Source organism: Oratosquilla oratoria, chromosome 23 (genome assembly GCF_046742065.1).
Source record: "Oratosquilla oratoria isolate Oo_2021 chromosome 23, ASM4674206v1, whole genome shotgun sequence".
Taxonomy (NCBI): Eukaryota; Metazoa; Arthropoda; class Malacostraca; order Stomatopoda; family Squillidae; genus Oratosquilla; species Oratosquilla oratoria.
The window spans coordinates 37,433,931-37,450,452 of NC_134799.1; the positions used below are offsets into that span (position 1 = coordinate 37,433,931).

General features: G+C 41.6%; 1 protein-coding gene across 2 annotated transcripts in view; it reads right to left on the minus strand.

The window, feature by feature from the left end:
* mahj (LisH and WD40 domain-containing protein mahjong) overlaps positions 1 to 16,522 on the minus strand; it is a 58,193-nt gene that overhangs the window by 38,748 nt on the left and 2,923 nt on the right. For both annotated transcript variants that reach the window (XM_076206984.1, XM_076206985.1), the window contains exons 2-10: positions 9,376 to 9,548; positions 9,009 to 9,239; positions 8,653 to 8,848; positions 6,493 to 6,687; positions 4,014 to 4,288; positions 3,195 to 3,374; positions 2,720 to 3,070; positions 2,322 to 2,441; positions 983 to 1,152 (exon numbers count right to left, since the gene is read on the minus strand). In XM_076206984.1, the coding sequence (XP_076063099.1) occupies positions 983 to 1,152; positions 2,322 to 2,441; positions 2,720 to 3,070; positions 3,195 to 3,374; positions 4,014 to 4,288; positions 6,493 to 6,687; positions 8,653 to 8,848; positions 9,009 to 9,239; positions 9,376 to 9,548 (1,891 nt within the window). The remainder of the gene's footprint in view (positions 1 to 982; positions 1,153 to 2,321; positions 2,442 to 2,719; positions 3,071 to 3,194; positions 3,375 to 4,013; positions 4,289 to 6,492; positions 6,688 to 8,652; positions 8,849 to 9,008; positions 9,240 to 9,375; positions 9,549 to 16,522) is intronic.

A 16,522-nucleotide genomic window follows, 5' to 3' on the forward strand; every position in this document is an offset into this window, starting at 1 on the left:
GAGATGTGGAAGGCAGAAGTGGAAGGAGTGAACATGAGGGGTCGACCTAGGATGAGATGGATGGATGGGGTAAAAGGGGCATTGGGAAAGAGGGGAATGTCTGTTGAGGAAGGACGGGAGAGGACAAAAGATAGGGGTGAATGGAGAATGGTTGTGTATGGATGATGTGGTGATGCATGAGGGGGAGGGGGAGTGGGTGGGGGATGGGGGATGAGGGAGTATGTGTGAAAAATAAAATGATGCAGCCAGAAGGGATTTCTCTGTCTTCTCCATTTCTGCATGAGGGGATGGAGAGGGGAGTCGCCGATTTAATGAAGCGGCCTTAGTGTGGATGTGCTGTATATTGCGACACTGCTCCTGACCCAGGGCAGTGGGTGAGATGCAGGGATGACTTGTTATCCAAGAGGAGCCAAGATATGAAGGTGGGAGGGGGGGGGTGGATGGGATTGGAGTATGTTGGGCTGGAATGGGTGGGAGTGGATTTTATGCCATTGCTTTTTTGACTACCTTCCTTGTAAGGGGGAAAAAGCCTTTAGTATGTATGTATATATATATATATATATATATATATATATACACACACATACACCAAGACTGTTTTCCCTCTTATAAGGGAGGTAGCCAAGTCAAGTGGACATACCTAGCCCCACCCATTCCACTCCCTCCACCATCTTTTCCTCCCTCTCATCTGAGCTCCTCATGTATATATAGATATATGTATTTGTGTATGTATGTATATATATATATATATATATATATATATATATATATATAGAGAGAGAGAGAGAGAGAGAGAGGGAGGGGAGAGAGGAGAGAGGGGGAGGTGACAGAGGGAGGGTGAAAGAGGGAGGGAAAGGAGATAGAACTTATAAGATGCTTCCCATTCTCATGGAAATGCTCCACTAAATCATTAAGATTGTGACACAAAGATCATATAAAGTTTTAATACATACAATGTCAAGAAGTTTCAAAATCTACTCACTTAACACTAAATGTCTCATTTAGCACCACTGAAATAAGCTGCAAGAAAAGCTGAAGGCCTTTGAGGGACACAAACTGGTCTACCGGCTTCCATCGTGCACGGTGAGGAAGATTCTCTAGCATCGCTTCTACGTAGCCTTCAATTACTTCACGAGATGCCACATTTAGTGCCTGAGGGTAAAGAATAACAGTAAAGAAATTTTCTTCAAAAACAACATTTATATGAATGCAAAACATACTATTATTCAAGTGATTAAGTGTATTAGTTACCCTGTACTGGGGGTATTGACTTGATGGTGATATGCAGTAAGTACTTTAGGGACTTTTTGGGATGCCCCTACAGACCAGAGCCTCATTCATCTGTGTTGGAGTAAAATCTACTCAGAATGATGATATGTATTTGTACTACAGCTATCCCTCCCTCATGTTGTCCCCCTTCAACCTATTCTCCACAGCTTCAACGACTCTACCTCTTCCTTTACTGATTCCACTATGGTTATGGGGTAGGGGTGGTGGATTGCCACCATCATATTCCCATGCATGTCATAGAATGCAACAAAATGAGATGGACTGAAGGGACTATGGATCCCCTAGTCTATTTATTTATTTATTTATTTTTTCTACAAAAAAGCAAAAGCAAAAGAGGGTCTGGGTAGGAGACTCAACCAGAACCCTAGTAATTGGGTCATATCAATTGCATGGACGAGGTATTGATGAGAGTAAAAGGGAAGTGATTGTTATGTTTGTCAGAAGAAATATGGATGTGTTAGCATTGAGTGAAATGAAACTCAAAGGGCAGGGAACATGACAAGTAGGGTGTAAGGAGTGACAAAAGGAAGAGGGAGAGAACAAGCGGTACTATCATTAAAAGTGGTACTATCATTAAGTGATCAATCAATTACTGCCACAAGTCTCACTAAGTGGAAAACTTGCAGCCCAACAGTGGCTGGAAATGGTCCTCAGGACATCCCACAGATCTCTCTAAAAAGACACTTTGGACTGTTGTCTGTGTTGTATTAGTGTGGGCTGTTTCCATGATACAAGCTGAGTGACAGAGTTGGAGACAGATTAAGACTGTTCCACAATAAGGACACACCATGGATGAACTGGCAGTATTGCTGAGAAAGTAATGTGGTACAATTTCCTAGTTGTTCAAATGGGAAGAAATGGAAAAGGTGAGGAATTTCCTTTCATCTCCATGAGTAGATAATTTACTTTATGGGTAATAGTACTCAAGTTCGTGGATGTGTGCATGTGGACTCAACACACAAAACCATCATTATTTTATGGTTATGGTATAATGAGATTAAAACTAACAGTCCTACATATGAGCACCTCACCTTATAGGCAGGGGTTGCATGCTGTGGAGTACTGCCCTGCTCCCGAATGGTCATGCGCTGTAGATGTTGCACTTTAAGCGCCAAATGTGCCTCAAAATAGTGTTTCACACTTAAACATACCTGCAATAAAAGTAGTATGTACATATATACAATGATATAAGAAGTCAATAATCAATATTGGTGTTTTTGTATATGATGATTTGTGGTAAAATAAAGGTTTTGTTATCACACATAATTCTAATTAAATACTTTTTGTGAATTAAATTTTTTCCTGTGATGACATATAAAATGGTATAATATCAGCACTACTGTTAAAAGTAAATCCATATAAAATTACTTGACTGAGGCAACTACAAGAAGTATAATTTTATATATTTCTAAAAGAGGAGCAAAATTACTTGTTTGACTGTCTGCCACATCATGAGCTCATTAGGCTCATCAACCATATCCTGTTCCCACACATCCTGAAAGAGGGACATGGTGGAGAGCATGTTGAGCATCTTCCTCAAGCCATCCTGCTCATCAAATCGCTCTAGAATGGCCCTGAAGCGAAACACCATTCCAAAGAACATAACAGCATGGGACCTGGAAGACTGGTGGGAGCACTCCAGTAGCCAAAGGGAGTAGCGGAGCAGTTCTGTTAGAACATTATCTGGGAGGAGGCAGATGCGCTCAATGGCTTCCTCAGAATAAGCTAAGTACCACAGGCACAAGGCAACACCATCTGCTGGCAATGAAGGGCGTGGCACCTAAAAGATAGTTTATATTCCTGAGTTCTAAATGAAACCTTGAATGTACATAAAATATCACATATTAAATGCTGACTGTAAGAAATGTCCAATGCAACTATACTTCAGCTTCAGTTCAACCTACCTGAAGCAGCTTTTGTACACCTCCCATTGTTACAAATTCAAGGCAGAATTTTTTGTGGAAGAGCAGTGATCCAAGAAATCGCAGAGCCTCAAAAGAGAGCCGAGCATTTCCTGTTCTGCGTACATTAATGTAATGTAGTATGAGTTCTAAGGCATTGTGCTCATAGACATGCCCCAAACTCTGCAATTTCAAAATAAAATTCATTAATCCTTTTGACTTGGTGATGTGTTTTATCAATTTCAATATGGTTAATAACATATTATTCAAGTCAAGTGAAGGGTGGATTTTGGACTGAATAATCAAACCCTAAATTTGTCCAGAATATAATCACTCGGTACTAACAACAAAATCTAACATATATAGATCCACAGAGGCATCAGAAACTTTGAAATGCATTATGCTAGCCCTTTTATTTAACATAATAAATGAAGGAACCCTCGGTTCATGGATTTAAGTTGTTTGTAATTTTTGGCAGGTGGAGATACAGGTTACTGACAAATCATCTTGATCCCAAACAAACCCCATATGGAACTCACATCCAAGCTATACATGTGCCTTTTTTCTATACCAAGTTTCACACTTCAAGTGATTACTTTTACAATTTGTTTTAACATCACACGCCTACTCTTTAGAGGGCTAAAATGGTGCCTTCTTCAAGCAAGGAATTTAAAGTAGTATGCCCTTACTATGAATTTTTATAATTGTTTAATCCCCTCTTTTCCAAAAGAATTCATATATCATAAACCTAAACTCTCATGTTAGTCAAGAAACCTCTTCAAACTACTTAGATGCAATCAAAATAAACAAAGATTATCCTACCTCTTGATATTCTCCCACAGGACGTAAGTAACGGAGAATAAACATTTCCTGAACCTCCCTTGTGAGTGGATACATTTGGTAGGTGCCAACAATATAGCTACTCATTTCTGCCCATGAGGAATTGGAACAATCGGAATTAAGAAGGGAATCTGCTATTTCTCGTTGCGGTCGTTTGGGGGATCCAAATATGTTAAATGTGGCACTGCTAGTGGAATTGCAATTGAAGTTTTGAAGCTGCTTGGTTGGAGTGTTGGTAACTGACCCATTGTTTTCACCTGAAATATAAATACACACCATGATGCTGCTGTTATTGCTACTACCTATTTATCTATATACCAAGGGTCTCTTCTCCCTTATAAGGGTGGTAGTCAACCAAAGTACACACTCATTCCTAACCATTCAACTCCCATCCACCACCCACTGTTTCCCTCTCATCTTAGCTCCTCATGTTGCTACTAGTATCACTAATTAGATGTTAACTGCAAAGTGAGGCATGGGAGAAGAACACAATTTTCACTCATTCTAGTCACCTTTTCCTGATTATCTACATACCAAGGGCTCTTTTTTCCCCTGATAAGGTAGGTAGCCAGGTCAAAAGGCACATAACTACTCCCATCCACCACCCTTTCCTCCCCTGTCTGAGGTAATGACTGCATGTTATCGAATGTTATAATTTGCTCAATAGCAAGAAGCCAATACTTTAGGGACTATATGGGGCACCCCTACAGACCAGAGCCTTACATCATTTAGTCTATGTTAGAGGAAATCTCTACTCATTGAGAAATCATATTACTTTATTGTACTGGAACTGCCCCTCTGTTGCTGTTCCCCTCCTCTTAATGGTCTTGTACCATTTCTTTGAATATATATTTCCATTTTTACCTCTGTCCCCTGTGGTAGGGGGAAGAAAGAATGCTGCCACTGAGTTTTCCTACTTGGGTCATAATCTATTTTACACACAAAGAGGTTTTTTCCCCCTTATAAGGGAGGTAGCCAAAGTCAAAGGCATGTGCTTACTCCCACCCATTCCACTTCCATCCACCACCCTTTCCCCCTTCTCATCTTAGCTCCTCATGGATAATGGGTCATCCCTGTATTCTGCCCACTGCCTTGGGTCAGAAGCAAAGTAGCAAGACACAGTACATCCACAGAAAGGCCACTTCACTTAATCGGTGACCCAACCTCCCTGTCCCCTTATGTAGAAAGAGAAGATGGGGAGAAATCCCTTCAGGTTGCATCAAAATATCATTCACACATCAGCACCCCTTACCCTCCCTTCCTTGCATTACAGTATCATCTATGCAGTCACTCTTCACTCATCCCTAACTCCTGCCTTTTTCCTTCCTTGCTCAACAGACATTCCCCTCTTTGTCAATGCCCCATTCACCCCATCCACATCATCCTTGGTTGTCCCTTCACATTCACGACCTCCACCTCTGTGGCTAAAACTGGAGAGTGATGGGACTAGGCCTCCTGCTCTCTAGTGGAATGGGTGTGAGTGAAATGGGTGGAAGTGGTTGATGCCTTTTTGACTTGGCTACCTCCCTTATTGGGAGGAAAAAGCCCTTGGTATATAGATAATCTATAGATTCATAACTTATTCAATCACACATGCACACTTTTGGTAGATGGCAATTTAGCAGACTGCTTAATTTGAGAACCCTAGACCCTTCACTGTGCAAAACCGTAGAGGATTATATGTATTATTTTCCAATCTAACACCACTTTTGCATTTGCATAGTGCTATCTTGTCTCATTTCAATCCAATTTTTTCAATATTCCTCTCTTCTCTTTTCTGTTTTACACTTCATCCATTACTCATGGCTTCTTCTTTCTACCTTATACAATCCAATTCCAGCTGTTGAATCCTGCTATGGAAGAACTGTGCTTCAATGCACTGTTTTTGACCCAAGCACTGTGGCAGAGGACAGGGTAATCTTTCATCCTGGAGGTGCTAAAATGGGTGAGGTAAGATTGATTGGGTCTTATTTCTTTATAATGTGGGTGTGTGCTTTGACTTGGCCTTCTTAAAAGGGGAAGGAAGCACTTTAGTATATTAATCAATCAATTCATTTTCCAAGATATCTCTTGCTGGGGACCCATGGCTATGGTAAATCACATGCATAAATGAGTATTTTGGTGTTATGTTTTGAATCTGGTATTGGGAGACCACTTGTGAAGAGTAAATAGTGCAGGTGAGGGTACTGCTCCTTAGGAGACTCCAATGTTCATTCTTTTACTCAAAGAAATTTCATTGGCTTGGGTTACTCTGCACTGTCTGTCACCTAGTTAGATAGTATCAAACCAGACACTGATTCCCCCCCTTTTCCATCAAAGAAGTAAATGAAGCAATAAAAAATTGAAGAATAGTTATGCAGAAGGCCCATATAAAATATAAAATAACCACCTAAAACACCTTGGCCCAAATGCAATAAAGGCCATGACTGATATGTACATACATACAAAAATACAAACTTACTTTTAATTTTCTTTTCTTCTTCATTTTCATCTTCCATTTCACCACTTTTACTCTTTTTTGTTTTCAAATCAAGAGAGGAATCAATACCAGCTGCAGAACTAATGGGCTCTTGGTTCAGGTGTGCAAATGGACGTTCAGGCACCTTTGTGGACAGAGTAGTTTCTTCCTCCAAGGTTGTTCCGCCACGACCTCCACCTGAAAAATACAATGCATGTACAGCAACAATATGACTGAACCTTAACTACATACATACATATACCAAAGGCTTTTCTCCCCCTTACACTGGAGGTAGCCAAAAGACAAGGCATAGAAACCACTACCACCCATTCCATCCCCTACATACTCCACTCCCCTCCCTCTGATCTTGGCACCTCCTGGATGACGGGTCATCCCTGCATCTTGTCCACTGCTCTGGGTCAGAAGCAGTGTTGCAAGACACAGCAAGGCCGCTTCATTAATTTGGTGAGCCCCCCTCTCCCACTCCTAATGCAGAAAAGATGGGGAGAAATCCCTTCGGGCTGCGTCAATGTATTTTTCACACATACTCCCTCACCCCCCCATCCCCCATCCATGCCCCCTCATGCATCACAGCAGCATCCATACACAACCATTCTCCATTCACCCCTATCACTTATCTGAACCTTAACTAGATAATAATTTTGAGACTAATCACAAGTCCTCTGTTTTTAGAAGATGAGAAAGGGGAAAAGAGAGAGAGAGAGAGAGAGAGAGAGAGAGAGAGAGAGAGAGAGAGAGAGAGAGAGAGAGAGAGGGAGAGAGAGAAGAAAGAGAGAGGGAGAGAGAGAAGAAAGAGAGAGGGGGAAAGAAAGGGAAAGAATGAGAGAGGAAAAGAAAGAGAGCAAAGGAGAGAAAGAGAGAGGAAAGAGAGGTAAAAGAGAGGGGAAAAGAAAGAGAGGGAAGGACTGAGGGAGAAAGTGGGAGATAGAGAGAGGGAAGAAAGTGAGGAGAAAGTGGGAGATAGAGAGAGGGAAGAAAGTGAGGAGAAAGAAAGGGAGGGAAAGAATGAGAGAGAGAAAGAGAGAGAGAGAGAAAGAGAGAGAGAGAGAGAGAGAGATAGGGAAAGAAAGAGAGACAGGGAGAGTGAGGGAAAGAGAGGTTAAAGAGAGGGGAAAAGAAAGAGGGAGATAGAGAGCGAAAGATGGATAGAGAGAAGAAAGTGAGGAAAAGACTGAGGGAGAGTGGGAGAAGGAGGGAGAAAGGAAAGAGGGAGAATGGGAGAGAGGGAGAAGGAGAGAAAGATAGAGAGAGGAAGAGGGAGAAAAGAGGGAGCAGGAGGGAGTGAGGGAGAGAGAAAGTGAGAGGGGGGAGAAGAGAGAAAAGATGGGACAGGCAGGGCTGCTATCTGGTATTATTAAGGGGAAGTGTATCCATGTACCTGCACATGATGTGGTCTGAAGAGTTTTCATATATATATAAATACATATACATATATATATATATATATATATATATATACACATATATATATATACATACACACACACACCAGAACTTTTTTCCACTTTTATAAGGGAGGTAGCTAAATCAGAACATACCTATTCCCACCCATTCCACTCCCATCCACCCCTCCCATATGAGCTCATCCTCATGGATGATGGGGCATCCCTGTATCCACCAACTACCCTGGGTCAAATGCAATGCAGCAAGACACAGTACATCCACAGCAAAGCCGCTTCACTTGATTGGCGACCCCACCCTCTCCGTCCCCTCATGCAGAAAAAGAGAAGATGGGGGCAAAATCCCTTTGGGCTGTGTCAAAATATTCACACATAAGTACCCCCTGCCCATCCACCCCAATCCCTCCCTTCCTTGTATAATATTATCATCCATACACATTCATTTTCCATTCATCCCTATCTCCTGCCTACTCCCTTCCTTGCTCAACAGGCATTCCCCTTTTGTTCAATGCCCCCTTCACCTACATCCATCCATCTCATCCTCATTGTCCCCTCAAGTTCACCCCACCATCTCTGCCTTCCACACCTCTTTTACTAATCTCTTATCACTTATAATTTCCATGTGTCCAAACCATCCCAATAGTCTTTCATCAGCCAAATCTGCCATCTCCTTTTCCATTCTCACTCTCCTCACTAAAAAAGCAAAAATGTAAAGATAAATAACTAAATCACACAATAATACCTTCATCCTTAAGTTCTCTTAGTCTTGTTAGCATAATTGGAACTAGATGTGCTATATGGTCTCGGAAGGAGGCAGCTATTTCTGGAATGTCCATTGCTGCTGCTAACAATCCTGTTGCATATGTCCTTAAAGGTTCTCTTGCCTTCTCTGCCCATGAGAATAACCTCATTACAGTTGTCTCTGAATCACTAAATACCTGAAACATAATGTTTTTTTGTGATGTGTTAATTAGAACCACATGTTTATTGATTTAAAACTTTTCATTAATTACATGTATATTTTGTATAAGCTCATAGAGACTATTCTCAATAACATGAAAACTTAATCCTTTAGCACTTCCTGCATTGCACACTAACCTGAGGGATGTCCAGGCCATATAAAAGGTCTAATAATAGTCTGCAAGCTGCTGTGTTTAATTCTGTGGAGTCTTGGTTTAGGGCAAGACTAGAGAAGTAGTTATCTCTTAAATAATGATTGACTAACTTTGTGACAAAGGCATCTATCTTGAAGAGAGCACGCAAGATCTGTCCAAGTGCACACATGGGCTCTGATGTGACTGGGTGTCTATCATCAAAGGGATCTGGATCCTGAAACCCATTTAATGTTAAGAATCACGATTTAGGCAATTTTGGTAATGCAATCTCAATTACAATTTATCCACATCATGTAAAAAAAAATCACACACATACACATTAGAAACAGCAAAGTTTGTACAGAACTAACCATTTTCAGAAAGTTTATGGTTTCTCTTTCAAAAATTTCACAGAGCTTGATAAGATGTGGTGTGGGGTCAACTGTTGTAAGAGACTGGTCATCCTCCCACTGCCGCAGAACTTCATGAAGCTCCTGGATGACATCACGATTGCTACTAGGCATTTCACTGGACCTACTTAAACCTGAAAATATATGAAGTTCATTTCTCACTAATATAATTACTACAAAGAACATTTCAAGTCTATAGGAAGTACCACTCAGATCACATGGACAATGTTGAAAACACACCACAGCTAAATAAAATAATAGTGGCAGTGGTGAGTACATGGCAGGTCTTAACTGCAACTAAAGTCATCACCCTGGTCCTAGAAGTCTGGTCAATTAATCAATCTAGTGCCCCAGGAATCTCTTGCAAGAGACCCACTACTTGGTAACCAACAAAAGCCACTGGGTTCTTGTTTGGGCAGGGTTAGTGTGGGCCAGTTTGTTTCTGTGACCAGTCCTATTCTGTGTTGGTACTGTTACTACTAAATAGAAACCTGAATGTAGTCTTGGTAGTGCAGCTCTTACTCTTGGGAGGGATTTTTCTGTGGGGCTAATGCCCTGATGTGTTTGTTTTGTAACTGGAGCATGCATGAGTTTTTATATATAAGTGTGTTGTGTGGTGCAGGCGGCATGTTGAACAATACCTGGTGTGGATTACCATATTATGTAGTGAAATTGGAGAGAATTGAGGGTTCTTACACAGTGTGCCTAACATTTTCAAGTGGTCTTTGGTAGGGAAGATTTAAAAGTGTTTGTGCAGATATTCTATTGGTGTGGTCTTGGTGCATCCTCTTCATTATTCTTAATATTTTGTTTTGTGGAGTTTGCAGGGTGTCTATGTTTTCTTAACTGTTGGGAACCATGCTGTGGAGGCATACTAGGGTGGTTCTCAAGAACTGTTTGTAAACTGCAATTAGTTTCCTTATCTTGATCAAATCCTGTGCTTGTAACTGATCTTAGTTTGTTTATTTTCTTGTTGATTTTCACTGTCAGGTCCTTGATATATGGGACTGAAGAACATGTATCACAAGTGAAACCTAAGATTTTTGTTTTATCATTGGATGATTCTTTCATTCATAGTTGCCTGAGGATAGCAAAGTTACTAATAATTACTATGGGAAGGTTTCCATTCTGTCTAAATACTGTGGGAAGGTTTCCATTCTGTCTAAATACTGTGGGAAGGTTTCCATTCTGTCTAAATACTGTGGGAAGGTTTCCATTCTGTCTAAATATGTTTGGTTGTTCTTAGCAGCTATTCTGTAGTTGCTTTGTTGGGTTGTTGTTACATCATCTGAATAGGTGAGCACTTTGGTGTTATGTTCTGGATCTGGTGTGGGGAGATCACTAGTGTGAGGTTAAATAATGCAGGTGAGAGTATTGCTCTTTGAGGAACTCATTGTAAAGTCTTTTGATCCTTGATATTTGGTTGTTTCTGTCATTATTGTAGGTGTCTGTCTATGATTTTTTCAATGTGTCTGGGTTAATCATCAAATGTCTTATTTATGTATAGTGTCACTATAACTTTATGATGATACTTTCTTGTTACATCTCTTCAGAGCTTGTTGAATAATTTTTGTAAGAAGTGTATTTATGACATGGTATTGAACTTATGCTGGGTTTGAGAGATGATCTGATTAGTTGTTTTTTTCCTACAATCAGTCTTACAATCAGCTTGGATACCAGTATGATGGATAGTAATGCGACTGGTCTGTAGGATGTCATGTTTTCTGGTTGTTTGTTTGGTTTAGAATACGGCTTATATGTACTATTTTCTAGATTGTTACAATTTACTTTACAACCACTGATGCACTTCATGTTTACACAGTGCTCTTGCCATCACAACTGACATCCTCCAGTTCTTCATTTTCTTTGCTGGTCCACTGGTTCCATCTAGTGTGATATTCAGTTTGGTGAGGTCTAGTTATAGTTGTGAGTCATGTTTTTGGCTTCCTTTTTCCCTCTTTATTTTTTGGGTTGCCTCTCATATTGCAAATTTGGCTGGTGTTTCTTCTGGTAATCTGGGTGCATGTCCATACCACCCCAGTCTTCTTGTTTTTATGGTTTCCCCTCATCTCTGTTCTTTCCTCACTCCATATAGCTTTTTTTTTTTTTTTTTTTTTGCACTGACTGCTCTTCTGAGCAGCTTTAAATGAAATGCATCACTGTTTTTGGTAGTTTTCTTGATGGTGCACATTTCAAAATTAAAAAGGTGTATGTTCCCTACACACACTTTGAATATCTGTATTTTTATGCTGTTTCTGAAATTGTTGCCTATAGATACCCAAGTTTATTTCAGTGGTTACTGCCAGTTGTTTCCTTCTTTGGATGTCCTTGTTTGTATCTAGTAGACTACTTAGAATTCTGCATTTCTTCCATTTATCTTCTTTAACCTCTTCACAAGCAATCCTCCAATGACAGATCCAGAATGTAACACCAATGCATCATATTTTGCAAATGACCAGAGCAACTACAAAATAGTAGAAAGGAGTACCCAAAGTAAAACAGTGGCTCAGAAATTATAGAATGGAAGTTTTATCCCAGACATCATCAGTTACCCTGCTCACTCCAGACAACTATGGAGGAGAGAATATATATATATATATATATAGAGAGAGAGAGAGAGAGGACTTATTACTCATATACAACAACCTACCACAACACTTCACCCCATACCATACAACACATAATGGAAGACTGCATTATATACAATCATGCACACAAACAACACAACATACACTCTATAAAGGATTTGTGGGAAAACCCAGTTTTGGCTGTGGCATTCCTTGGGGAGACGGGACTGCTCGGACAGACAGTCTAGGGAACGACAACAACAACCTACCACCTTTTTTTTTATCTATTTATATACCAAGGCTTTTTCCCCCTTTCAAGGGAGGTAGCCAAAAAGGGAAAGGCATAAAAACACTCCCACCCATTTCATCCCTAAATACACTCCACACCCCTCCCACCCTCCCTCTCATCTGAGCACCTCCTGGATGACGGGTCATCCCTGCACCTTGCCCACCGCCCTGGGTCAGAAGCAGTGTCGCAAGACACAGCACATCCACAGCAAGGCCGCTTCATTTAATCGGCGACCCCCCCCTCTCCGTCCCCCCTTGCATATAAGGAGAGGACGGGGAGAAATCCCTTCGGGCTGCATCAAAATTTACTCACACATACTACCACTTCCTCCTCATGCAATCACAACATCATCCATATACAACCATTCTCCACTCACCTCTGTCTTCCATCCTCTCCCTTCTTTCCTCAACAGACATTCCCCTCTTCCCCAAAGCCCCCTTCACCCCGTCCATCCACCTCATCCTAGGACGTCCCCTCATGTTCACTCCCTCCACATCTGCCTTCCATACCTCTTTTACTAGTCTTTCTTCACTCATTCTTTCCATGTGTCCAAACCATCCTAATATTCTTTCATCAACCCTATCTCCCAGCTCCTTTTCCACCCCTGTTCTCCTCCTCACCTCCTCATTTCTCACTCTATCCAGCCTAGTAACCCCCACCATACTTCTCAGACACCTCATCTCAAACACATTCAAACTCCTTCTCTTATGTTCCATGTTTCTGCCCCATACAGTGCTGTTGGCACAATCACTCCTTCATACAGTCTCCTCTTCTCATCCATTCCTAAATGTCTATTCCTCATTACACTCTTTAATCCACCAAGGCATTTACTCGCTTCTCTCAATCTACATTCTACCTCCACCTTCACTCCACCTTTTCCTGCTACACTTGCACCCAAGTATCTAAAACTATCCACTTCCTCCAGTCGCTCTCCCTTAATGTTCACTTCCAGTCTACTGCCACTTTCACCCCTTGTACATCTCATCACCTTACTTTTACCCACATTTATCTTTAGCTTTCTTCTATCACATACTCTCCCAAACTCTGCCACCAGCTTCCTCAATCCCTCCTCTGACCCTGCCACAAGCGCAGTGTCATCAGCAAACAACAACTGGCTTATCTCCCACTTTTCTCCATTTTCTTTAACCATCTCCAATCCCTGACTCACTACCCTAGCATTCACCTCTCGCACCACCCCATCCATGTATAAGTTGAACAGCCAGGGCGACATAACGCATCCTTGACGAAGTCCCACCTTTACTTCAAACCACTCACTCTCTCCATTTCTAATCCTGACACAAGCTCTACTACTCTCATAAAAACTCTTGACAGCTCCCAAAAGCTTTCCTCCTATCCCATAAATCTGCATAACCTCCCACAGTGCCTTTCTGTCTACCCTATCATACGCCTTTTCCAGATCCATAAAAGCCCAAAAAAACATCCTTCCCCTTTCCTATAGCTTTCTCACATATCTGTCTTACCACAAAGATCTGATCTACACAACCTCTACCTGTCCTAAATCCACACTGTTCCTCACCAATTACTCCTTCTGTTCCTCTCCTAATCCTCTCAATCAAGATCCTCCCATAAGCCTTCCCTACTACACTTAACAGGCTAATCCCTCTGAAACTACTACATTCACACTTGTCCCCTTTTCCCTTGTAAAGAGGAACTATACAGGCACTTCTCCAGTCCTCCGGTACTCTACCCTCTCTCCAGCAAACATTAAATAACCTCACCAACCAGTCCACCATCACTGAACCTCCCTTTTTCAGACATTCTGCATGGCATCCATCCAGACCAGGCGCCTTACCTGCTTTCATCATCTTAACAACTGCCTTCACCTCATCCTTCCTTATTTCTCCTCCATTCTCCTCACTCATCACTCTCATTTTCTTCGCATTTCCCACTGCAAGTATCTTTCCCTCCCTATCCTCCTTCACATTTAGCAACTCCCTAAAATATTCTACCCATCTTCCCCTTACTGCCTTCTCACCTATTATCATCTCTCCATCTGCACCTTTTACCTTTTCTTCCCTACTTGATTCGCCTCCTCTTCCTCTCTTAATTTCTTTCCAAAACATCTTTTTATTACTTTCAAAATTTTCTGTCATACTCTTACCCCATTTCACATCTGCTCTCCTCTTTGCCTCCTTTACCTTTTGCTTTACTTCTCTTTTCTTTTCTTTGTACGTCTCATATGACTCCCCCGTCCTCTTTTGTAACCAATCTGTGAATGCTCGCTTCTTCTCTTCTACAACCTTCTTTGTTTCCTCATCCCACCATTCACTATTTCCCCCTGTCCTTCTTGTTCCACACAACATCCTTGCACACTTTAAGACTCCCTCCTTGAACTATCCCCATTCCTCCTCCACACCCATCTCTGCTCCATCCTTTACTCCCTCCCACTCCTCCTTCATCTTCTTTTCGTACTCCTTCTCCTTTTCCTTTTCATTCAAGGAGTTCACTCTAAGAACCTCCCTACCTTTTGTCCCTTTCCTCTTTCTCCATCTATCCTCCACTCTCAGCTTACCTTCCACCAAAAAATGATCTGATATTCCCCCACCCTCTCCCCTTAGCACATGTACATCCTTAACTCTTCCTATCATAATCCTATTTACCACTACATAATCCATTAGTGCTCTATCTACCACCCTCTCCCATGTGTACTTATGCTTGACTTTCTTCCGAAACACTGTATTTGCTATCATCAACTCTCTTTCTAGACACATTTCCACCATCAACTCTCCACTACGATTCTTTCCTGGAACTCCACACTTCCCAACCACTCCATCGATTGGACCATTTCCCACCCTAGTATTAAGGTCTCCCAGTACTATTACATTGACATTTCTTCCTAAACCCTCTATGCACTCATTTTTAAATCTATCCAAAAGGCCTCCCTTTCTTCCACGCTCTTCTCACTGCCAGGCCCATATGCACTTACAAAGACCCACATCTCCTTTCCCAGTTTCACCTTCATCCACATTATCCTTGAGGAAACCTCCTTCCACTCCACTACCTGTTTACCTATCTCCTCACTTACTAGAATAGCCACCCCTTCCCTCCCTCGCCCTCTCTTCACTCCTGATAACCTCCCACTTACACTCCCTACCACCTACATCACACAAAAACTAATTCACTGTCAGTTTGTGGTTCATTAATGAGTTAAGAGATTGGAGTTGAGGGCTGTAGCCTCATGGGGCTTATGTAGATAGTGGTATGTAGATGTTTGTGATGCAAGTTGTTTTCCTTATCTGTGCTTAGATTGTGATTACTAATAGGTGCCTGTTGGTGATTATTTAGTTTCTTTTGTTTTTCTGAAGAAAGGTATGCTATTGTGTATTAGCATTATGAATCCACCCTTGTGTTGGGTGTTGTCATCCCTGACTGTAATGTATTCAGACAATATGGATAGTGTGGATTGAGGTGTTACTTTTGTTTCCTGTATCAGTGCTGTACATATGTTGTGCTTATGTAAGAACTGAGGCAGCATCATGTGTTTGAGATACTGTTGTTTATCTGTGGCATGTTTAGAGTATGCTTTTATGCTGGAGTATGTAATTCCAACTCTTTGTGTATTGGTTTCTATTGGTGAGTGTGATGCATATGGTTGTAAATGAATGAGAAAATTAAAATGCCTAAATGATGTTTTCCTTATCTGCTCTTCAATTTTTTTGAGCAAATGAGGAGGGAAAAAGGGTTGCCATACAATGAAGTTGGGGGGGGGGGGAGAGGAGGGGGCAAATTTGGCTGTTGGGCCCTGATAAGAACATAACATAAGAATGAAGGAGACTGCAAGAGACCATAAGGCCTACACTAGGCAGCTCTGTATCCATCACCACCTGTTATCCCCATCCATAAAGTTGTCTAATCGTTTCTTAAAACAACTGATAAGTTTCAGCGCTTACTACATGGTTACTAAGTCTATTAAATTCGTAAAAGATGTAAAAGAGCTGCATTTTACTGCCTTGCTTCTGCCTGAGCAGTGTGGTGGATGACAGGGATGACCTCTCATCCATATGGTTTTAACATGGGAGGGCCAATTAATGGGTTTTTGGATGAGTGTGGGATGGGATGAGTGTGGGGTGGGATGAGTATGGGGTGGGATAAGTGTGAGGTGGGATGAGTGTGGGGTGGGGTGAGTGTGGGGTGAGATGAATGTGGGGTGAGATGAATGTGGGGTGGGATGAATGTGGGGGGATGAATGTGGGGTGGGGTGAGTGTGGGGTGAGATGAATGTGGGGTGGGG